The sequence below is a fragment of the Phyllostomus discolor genome, chromosome 2 (genome assembly GCF_004126475.2).
Source record: "Phyllostomus discolor isolate MPI-MPIP mPhyDis1 chromosome 2, mPhyDis1.pri.v3, whole genome shotgun sequence".
In the NCBI taxonomy this organism is placed as follows: domain Eukaryota; kingdom Metazoa; phylum Chordata; class Mammalia; order Chiroptera; family Phyllostomidae; genus Phyllostomus; species Phyllostomus discolor.
In genome coordinates, this window is record NC_040904.2 from 167,178,809 (window position 1) to 167,187,958 (window position 9,150).

The 9,150-nt window shown below is 53.1% G+C and overlaps 1 protein-coding gene across 1 annotated transcript; it reads left to right on the plus strand.

The window, feature by feature from the left end:
* The first annotated feature begins 56 nt into the window (after positions 1–56).
* On the plus strand, positions 57–5,904 carry DHH (desert hedgehog signaling molecule). The gene is made up of 3 exons (XM_028532860.2): positions 57–731; positions 3,379–3,640; positions 3,906–5,904. The coding sequence occupies exons 1-3, from the start codon at positions 429–431 to the stop codon at positions 4,529–4,531; spliced, it is 1,191 nt and encodes a 396-aa protein (XP_028388661.1). The 5' UTR covers positions 57–428; the 3' UTR covers positions 4,532–5,904.
* Positions 5,905–9,150: the final 3,246 nt, after the last annotated feature.

Here is a 9,150-nt window from a genome sequence, read left to right on the forward strand (position 1 = left end):
GGTAACTGCCTAGTTTCCAAGATGGAACACACTTAAGTCTCAAACTGGACCAGTGGTGACCAGCTAGAGCCCCCGCCCTGGTGGGAGGGGGTGGGCCAGTCCTGAGCAGAGGGCGGGGCCAGGGGCCACTTAAGGCGGAGCCCCGGCGTTGTGGCAGCGCCGGAGCCTGGCGGCAGAGCCAGGCTGAGCTGGCACCCACCCACGACCCCCCTTTCCTCCTATGATGGCCAGACAGTAGCAGGTTCCAGACCCCCAGGGGGGCATGTAGGCAGAGCTAGGGGCAGCCAGGTGCGCAGAGCCACAAGAGTTCTAGGGCACTCTGAGGGCAGTTCTGCCTGCTGCGCTCTCTGGTGCCGGGGGAATGTCCAACCGCAGGGCGTGCTGGTGAGGACAAGGACGTTCTCTTTTGGCCGGAGTCCGCTGCATCCATGGCGCTGCTGTCCAGTCTGGTGCCCCTGTGCTGCTTGGCACTTCTGGCGCTGCCAACCCAGAGCTGTGGACCAGGCCGGGGGCCGGTTGGCCGGCGCCGCTACGTGCGCAAGCAGCTTGTGCCGCTGCTCTACAAGCAATTTGTGCCCAGCGTGCCAGAAAGGACCCTGGGCGCCAGTGGGCCGGCGGAGGGGATGGTTGCAAGGGGCTCAGAGCGCTTCCGGGACCTGGTGCCCAACTACAATCCCGACATCATCTTCAAGGATGAGGAGAACAGTGGCGCAGACCGCCTGATGACTGAGGTAAGGTGTGTCTCTCCTCACCTGCGCCAAGTTCTCTACTTTCCTATAGCAGCCCAGGAGGGGAAGCTGGGCTTCACCTATAGAGAGACCTTAATCTCAAAGACCTCCCCTTGCCCCACCCAAAATAAAACCTTTGCTGGTAGGACTGAGTGATCCGGAGAGATCAGAACAGGGGGAGGGGGAGGAGGGACTAGTGAGAGTGAGTCTGGGAGAGACTTAGAGGGTGAGGGCGGGGAAAGGGGGATGGCGGCAGGCGAGACGGGAAATGGCTAAGGCGTGGACCGGGGGTCAGCTACCCAGCCAGGCAGGAAGGGCTGGGGTGAGCTGGGGGCCAGGAGCTGGCGAGGCTTCGGACAGAGAGCTGTGCCCTTAGCCTGGCTTCTGACCTGATTGTGGAAAAGCTGAAGGGGGCTGGGAAGGGGTGGCCAGGCCTTACCTGAGCAGGGGCTGGCATGGGAGAGGCATCCTAGAACCAGGGCAAAGTTATTCAAGAGTCTACACAACTGTCACAGGGGCGGGCCGGGGGAGCAGTTCTCAATGGGAAGAACAGATGGGCGCACCTAGAATCAAAGGGGGTTCTTGTGTCCCTCAAGATCAGTTTAGCTCAGGACTTTCCTTGGAATCAAGTAACTAAAATAAATTCAACTGCCACATATTGAACAACTGCTGCAGACCAGAACCTAAACCTAACCAACCGAGGAAGAGGTGAGCAATGCCCTGGGAGAGAAGGACCACCTCCAGCCAGTAATCTCAAATGTCAGAACTGGAAGGAAACTTGGAGATCACATTCTTCCACCATCACCCCACCCCTCATTTTACAGTGAAAACTAGGCCCCAGGAGGAAAAGCGATTTAATCAAAGTCGTAAAACTAATTAGTGGCATGGCTGGGACTAGAATTCAGGACTCCTGATTCTAAGTCCTATACACTTTCCATTACACCACCTAATTGTGTATGGAGCGAGGAGGTGGGGGGAGAGGGAGGGGTACGGATTTCCTCTGATTAATTGCCATAGTTTTTCAGGTTACTTTGTTAGGAAAACCTGTCCAGGAGAGAAAGAATCCCTTCTTGTTCCTGCTTGAAGCCTTCCTCCCACCAGAGATTGGGAAGAGGACACCCCTTCCCCCCCTTGGTCATGGAATGTTATGGCCCTTTCCTCTGGCTGCCACCTGCAGCAGAGCGGGCAGAACAGGGGACAGGCTCAGGAGGGGCTCTGACGGGCTTGGGAACACTTTTGGTCCTGCTTATCTCCCACACCCTGGCTGCAAAAGGCCTCCATTGAGTTGGCTCTGCAAAGGGCTGCTGCCCCCGCAGGTCAAGGCCTCAAGGCCTCCGTAGGGGACACAACGACAAAAAGTTGGAAGGAGTTACCACTTTTTCTGTCTTTCCCCTCCCTCCCTCTCCAACCCTGCGGAGCTGTAGAAGACCCTGCAAGAAGGGCAGGGGGACATTGTCCCCCTGGCAGTTAGGAGAAAACCAAGTTCGAGGTGAGAGGTCGGAGGAGGGGGGAAGAAAAGGAAGCTGTCCTCTTTGCACCTCCTCCCGCGGTGTCCGTGCGCTATGGTGCGTGCCAAGGTCTCCGGCTCCCAAATTGGAGCGGCCAAGATAACCGTGGTCTCACTCCCCCGGTGCAGGCTTCCAGCCGAGACTGCTTTTCCTCCTCTCCGCTCCCACCCTGCAGGGGGCCCCCCAGATCCGCACAAGGGCAGCTCCGGCTGTTCTCAGGTGCTACTCCCACGCTTCTCTGGGCTGCATCTGGACCAGAGATGGAGAGATGGCGGCTCTCAGGGCTGGCAGAGACTGAGCTGGAACCTGGAGGGCTGGCCGAGCTGGGGGAGGGGACTGGCGTGGCCGGAGCAGAGATGGGGGGGCGCGGCTTTCTGCCCTTTCCTCTCCCTGAGCCGGGGTGGCTGAAAAGCGCCTTTGTGGATGGAGCTGCTGAGTCCGCTTCTCCCAGCGCGTCCCCGGCCTCGGCCCGGGATTCTCGCTTGGTTAAGTCATCCCAGAGAATGGCCATTGTACTTCGTGCGGCCCCCGCCACCCTAACCCTTTTCCTAGCAGCCTTGATCCCCGTACAGCTCCGCTAGGTCACCTCTGTGGGGGGCACTCGCACTGTGAAGGGGTTAATGCTAGGGGCCGAAAGGAGGAGGAGGAAGGAAGGAAGGAAGCGATGCCCGGTGCCAGAGAAGGCAACGAAACAAAAGATGAATCAGGCAGAGGGAGGGCAGCCAGGGCTTGCAGGGGGGTCCAGGCTCAAACAGGGGCTCCTCTTGGGGAGCCAAGCTACTCAACCACTCCCTGAACAAGCTTCCACCGCCCTCTCAACTTTGCCCTCTCCCAGGTTGAGCCGATTGTCCAGGACGAGCAGGGGTTAGGGGCGGGCATTAAAAACGGGGAAAGAGCTAGGTATAGGCATCCGCCTCTCAACCTCAGACGTGACCCCGCAGCTCTGCCACGGTACTTTGGGAAGGGAGTGCAATTTGGCAACTACACCTATGCAGATTCTTACTTCCCCAGGGCATTCAAAGCTGGGAACGAGTGGAGTGCGGAGGGGAAAACAGAAGAGTCGACCTTCCTATCCAGGTCCCGTTTGCCCCCATAGTGGTGGTAGTGATAGTGAGGAGACTGATTCCTTTATTCCCTGACAGCGCTGTAAAGAGCGGGTGAACGCTCTGGCCATTGCTGTGATGAACATGTGGCCCGGAGTGCGCCTGCGGGTGACCGAGGGCTGGGACGAGGACGGCCACCATGCTCAGGACTCACTCCACTACGAAGGCCGTGCCTTGGACATCACCACGTCCGACCGCGACCGCAATAAGTATGGGTTGCTGGCGCGCCTGGCAGTGGAAGCCGGCTTCGACTGGGTCTACTACGAGTCCCGCAACCACGTCCACGTGTCGGTCAAAGCCGGTACAGTAGGGGGTGGGTGGTGAGGTCCACCCAAAGGGGGTCTCTCTGGGAAACAGTCTGCACAGCCCTGTTGCAACTCTAGGGGTGACCAAGGTGGGCGTTAACGTTATAAACCACCCTTCCACTTCTGCCCAGGCTGGGACCAGATCCGTGGGAAACTGTAGTTGTGCTGGGCCTGGTGAGGGCTGCGCTGGGCTTGACCCACATCTTTGAGAATCTGTACTAACATTCTTCACCCGATCCTCTCTGTGCTTGTTCCCTGCAGATAACTCACTGGCGGTCAGAGCGGGCGGCTGCTTTCCGGGAAATGCCACTGTGCGCCTTCGGAGTGGCGAGCGGAAGGGGCTGCGGGAACTGCATCGCGGGGACTGGGTGCTGGCGGCAGACTCGGCAGGCCGGGTGGTGCCAACGCCAGTGCTGCTTTTCCTGGACCGGGACTTGCAGCGCCGGGCCTCTTTCGTGGCTGTGGAGACCGAGCGGCCCCCGCGCAAACTGTTGCTCACACCCTGGCACCTAGTATTTGCTGCTCGAGGGCCAGCGCCAGCGCCTGGCGACTTTGCACCGGTATTCGCGCGCCGGCTGCGTGCCGGGGACTCGGTGCTGGCGCCTGGAGGAGACGCGCTACGGCCGGCGCGCGTGGCCCGTGTGGCTCGAGAGGAAGCTGTGGGCGTGTTCGCGCCTCTCACAGCGCATGGGACTGTGCTAGTGAATGACGTCCTGGCCTCCTGCTACGCGGTTCTAGAGAGTCACCAGTGGGCGCACCGCGCCTTTGCTCCTTTGCGCCTGCTGCATGCGCTGGGGGCGCTGCTTCCCGGAGGGGCTGTCCAGCCGACAGGCATGCATTGGTACTCTCGGTTCCTCTATCGGTTGGCGGAGGAGCTGCTGGGCTGAGTGCTGTAGGCATAGAAACCTCGAGGCACCCGCTCACCCAAACGAGGGCTGGGGGCTGAGATCTAGGGCTGCGGGCTGCGGCTGACGTTGATTGGGAGGGAGGGGGGGGGGATGGGGAGAAAAATGGAGTCTAAGTGGGACTGTCTAGTTTAGGGGCAACCTCCAACTGAAGAGGTGGGCCCGAGTCCTAGGCAAGTGGAGTTGATAGTGGGTACTCCTTGACAAAGGCTATTTCACCTCTTGTTCCCCAATGCCTCAGCCCTAACCGATTATTTTATTTTATTTTCTATTTATAAATCATAATATAATTATCTGTTTGCCTAGCCTGGCAGGATGAGGGGCTGGGGCACGGCGTTAACCCTGTCTTACACAGTCAGCCAATCTGACGTCTTGACATTTTCCTACAGGGGGGCTAATAAAGGGAAAGCTTCTGGGAGATTATTGGAAAATATCTTTATCTCAAGGATGATTTACCTCCAGAGTTGGGAGAAAAGGGACATATCCAGAGTCAATACCTTACATCCTCCTTCCTTCCTTCCCCAGCAGTTTTCCTGCCCCGATTCTTCCCCTCAGAGGGGGAAGCCCTAATCAATCAGCAAGAGACCAAAAAAAGTCATGCCTCTTTCTAAGCTGCTGGTCCCTTTTCTCACCCAAAGAGGACAGTATTCTGCATGCACAGTCATAGGAGTGTGCTGGCTGTTGCAAGGGCCAGTTGTTCAAGGAGCAAGAGGGCCCATGCGCCTCATTCTCTGTTCATAGGTGCTCCAGCGGGGCTGAGACTATCGTGGGTACCGATACTCAATTCTGCCCCCGCCCCACACACACATTGTTAGCCTGTAAGTCCTGGTCCCTTTCTCAAAGCCATGCATCAGTCTAGCCCCCTCCTACTCCTACCCTGGTGTAGGGTCTGGATGGAACCGGTTTGTTTGTTTGTTTTCTGGATATCATTGGACCAACTGGCGGACCCGTGGGAATTCCTAGTTAAATCATAACTGACAGTCCCCACACTCCTTGGTCAAGACAAAGAAACTGAACAGAAGAAGGCTAGAACCTATTCCTTCTGAAGGGCTGTGAGGGCGGAGAACCGCTTTCAGCCCCAATGTATGGGAGGAAATAGGCACTCCAAGCAAGGGCAAAATGGGTGTTACAACCCAAGCACCCTTCCTGATCGCCTGCCCTGGTTGTTGCCACAGGCGTCCATCACCATTTCTCTCTTTCCCCTCTCTCATTATTGCTGGCTCCGCTTCCTTGGCCTGAGTGTTTCTGGAGCCTTTGCTTCCAACACAACAGACGCCTCGAGTCCAGGCAGGCAGGTGCCCCTGAGTTACGAATGGAAGGTCTGAGGAGGTTGGACTGTACTGGAAAGGGGAGTGTCTAGGGCATGGGGTTGGGGGTGGAGGGAGGTGGTCGGAGGTAGGTGGTACTACCCGGAGCCCGCCTTCCCGGTTGCGCCTGTTTCTTCCTAGCAGCCGGGTCTCTGCTGTACACCGCCCTCTGGTGGTCTTCAGTACCAATTCCCTTCTAGACCAAAGGAACGGAATTATACAGTTTGACCTTGAACCCACCAACTGGCGTTAGAAGCGCCAACCTCCCACGCAGTCGGAAATTACCTGTACCTGTGGAATGGGACTGGACCGGCGCAAAGAGCCTGTTTGCAGGAGTCAAGAGATGGTACGTGGGGCTTGGGGCTTGTTAAGCTGCCGGGACTGAGCCACAGGTGTCAGGGGCGGTCGAGAAGCCACCCTGCCTGTCTTTGAGAATGCCCGTCCAAACTGTGGCATTAATGCATCTCTCGTGCCTGATTTAACTCTGTGGCTCCTGGAAGCTGGAGGTATAGCACTAGTCCAGATTTTTCATGCCCATCCTAGTTGTCCCTTCATCTTCACTCTTGTGACCCTTGAGTTAATATCTGAAGGTGAAAGCATGCTTAGGTTCCCAGGTAGTGCTTGATAAAGGCAGCATTTGAAAGTGGCTAAATTTACTTTTACCCTTTAGTGCCCTTCCACCCGACTTCTCTCAGTCCACACCAGGTGCCTATTTTTATCTCAGAAATGCACTTCAAGCTGTGGACCTTTTCTACTTGGGTTTTAAACCTGCCCTTGTCACCTTCTGTCAGATCTGATGCCCTCCAGTCATGTCACTTCAGGCGATTACTATTCTGATAAGCCAATTAGTCTTTTTCTGTAGATGGGCTCCTTGTTTTTACTACCCTTCCCAGGAAATGCATCTGTCTTAAATGTCTGCTGAAAACAAGCTCTTGAGACATAAAACCTGATGGTGCTGATTCCTAGTACCTTAATAAGTTGGGCAGGGCATGTTTGAGGACAAGGTTTCCCTTAGACTACATCCCATCAGCCCAGGCCTGAGACTCATCTCTCTCACACACCCCTTCCACCCCTTTTTATCCTTGTCCTCTGGAGGCTCTCCAGCTTCCAAAAAATAAATAAATAATAATAATAATAATAATAATAATAATAATGGTAATTTATCACCTGCCTGCAAGCAGCAAAGTGTATTATCTCCAGGAAGCTGGCCCAGAGGGCATATTCACTTTGTCACACAACATCTCCAATTGCAATACCTCTTTTCATCAATGAAAGAGGCAGTGCGGATTGGAGAAAAGGCAGGGCTTGGAAGTCAGGCCAACCCGGGAGATGATGATACTTCCCTAACAGAGTGGTTGTCGAGATCAGTGTGTGTGCCTGGTGTGGAGCAGACACTTAGTGAGTGTTTCTGTGCTCTGCATCCACATTTCACTCCCTTTGCTGCTTCTGATGCCTGTCTGCTTCTCTTCTTACCACTCCTATAGAAGCATTATCAATGATTCACAAAATGTTTTGGAGGGAGGGGTTGTTGCCCCTATAATATTTGACTTCATAAACACTCCTTTCTCCAGAAGGCACAGTGTGACACATTGGGTGTGTTTTAGAACTAAAGTGTAATTAAAAGTACTCTTGTTTTTAGAATTTACAGAGAATTTTGTGATAATCCTGGTAAGACCTCTCTGCATACTGGGAAACCATAGTTGAGAATCACTGCTTCAAGGTTCAGGTGACCTTTTTATTGTTCAGAATCCAGACCTTCCCCCCACCCTTCCTTTCTTTAGTCAGGATTTATTGAACATATGTAGTGTAGCACTGTATAAGGCACCAAAAAACACACAAAACATTAGGGAACAGCTTTCCCTTCAGGAGTGGTCCTAAAGGTATAAGATGATTAACTACCACAGCAACATTTTTACTTAATCAGGGTGAGTTGAATAGGCAGTAAATACGAGTACAGAGAAAGCCTTGCGGAGAAATAGGACGTTGAAGCACGTGTAGGTGAAGGAAACTGGAAAGGGCATTCTGGGCAGAACCGTGTGAGCAAGGCCTTGGAATCTGGGATGAAGATGTGCAAGCTGGTTGGAGAAGGAGAGGGGGAAGTGCAACTACATGGAGCTAATGTTTCCTGATCATTTACTACATGCCATGCCCTGCTCTAACACTTCACATGCATTCTCATTTAGTTTTCACAATTACTCCATGAGTTTGTATTACAGATGAGGAAACTGAGGCTAAGAGAGGTTTAAGTCACTTGCCCAAGTTACCATGGCCAATAACTGGTGGAATTGGAACAGGAATTACAAGATATAAGACTGCCTTGATGGATGAGGCCATAGCTTATGAGATTTAAACTATTTTTGACTCTTCTTCATTTTCTTTCTTGAATCCTAATAAGTCCTAGCTTTCTGACAGTTATTCTCTTTCATTTTCATTGCCTCTTCTTCTTCTTGCCTGGATGGCTGGTTTCCCTAACTAGAGCTACTTAGCCACCAGTTAAGGAAATATATATACATAGGTGCAGGTTTCTGGCAGGAAAAACATGCAGGCTGGCACACTAGCACAGAAAGCATAAGAAGACTCTCAGCTGTTTTTGGATTAAAGAAGAGAGGAGTTGAGTTTTGTTATGGACTGAAGGTATGTGTCCCCCGAAAATTGTGTTGAAGCTCTAGTGCTTATGTGGCTGTATTTGGTGATGGGGCCTCAAAGGAAATAATTAAGGTCAAATGAGGTTATAAGAGTAGGACCCTGATTTGATAGAATTAGTGTCCTTAAAAGAAGAGCTTGCTTTCTCTTTGCATGTACCAAGGAAAGGCCATGCCAGGACAATAGTGAGAAGGTGGCTGTCTTCAGGCCAGGAAGAGAGCTCTTTCCAGAAACATATGGCTGGAACCTTGACCTTGGACTTTCCTAACCTCCAAAACTGGGAGAAAACAAACATTTGCTGTCTAAGGCACCCAGTCTGTGATATTTGGTTATGGCAGCCCTAGCAGACTAATAATACAAGCTTCCAGAAATGTTGAAGTAAGGAAAGGCCGCTGCTAAGACAGGGCCTTTACTTAGTGAAAATAATCAGCTCTGCTTGAACATAATGAGTGTTTGTGACCTAGAGCCTCCTTGACATGTTTATTCCTTTTTTTTAAATATATTTTATTGATTATGCTATTACAGTTGTCCCATTCCCCCCTTCTCTCCCCTCCACCCTGTACCCCCTCTCCCACCCATGTTCCCCCCTTTAGTTCATGTCCATGTGTCATACTTATGAGTTCTTTAGCTTCTACATTTCCCATACTATTC

Bases quoted from the DNA above. Each gene is read 5' to 3' on its own strand.
- DHH (XM_028532860.2), top strand. From the start codon at position 429: ATGGCGCTGCTGTCCAGTCTGGTGCCCCTGTGCTGCTTGGCACTTCTG. The intron at 732-3,378 runs GTAAGGTGTGTC...ATTCCCTGACAG, and splicing joins CAGACCGCCTGATGACTGAG to CGCTGTAAAGAGCGGGTGAA. The intron at 3,641-3,905 runs GTACAGTAGGGG...TGTTCCCTGCAG, and splicing joins CCACGTGTCGGTCAAAGCCG to ATAACTCACTGGCGGTCAGA.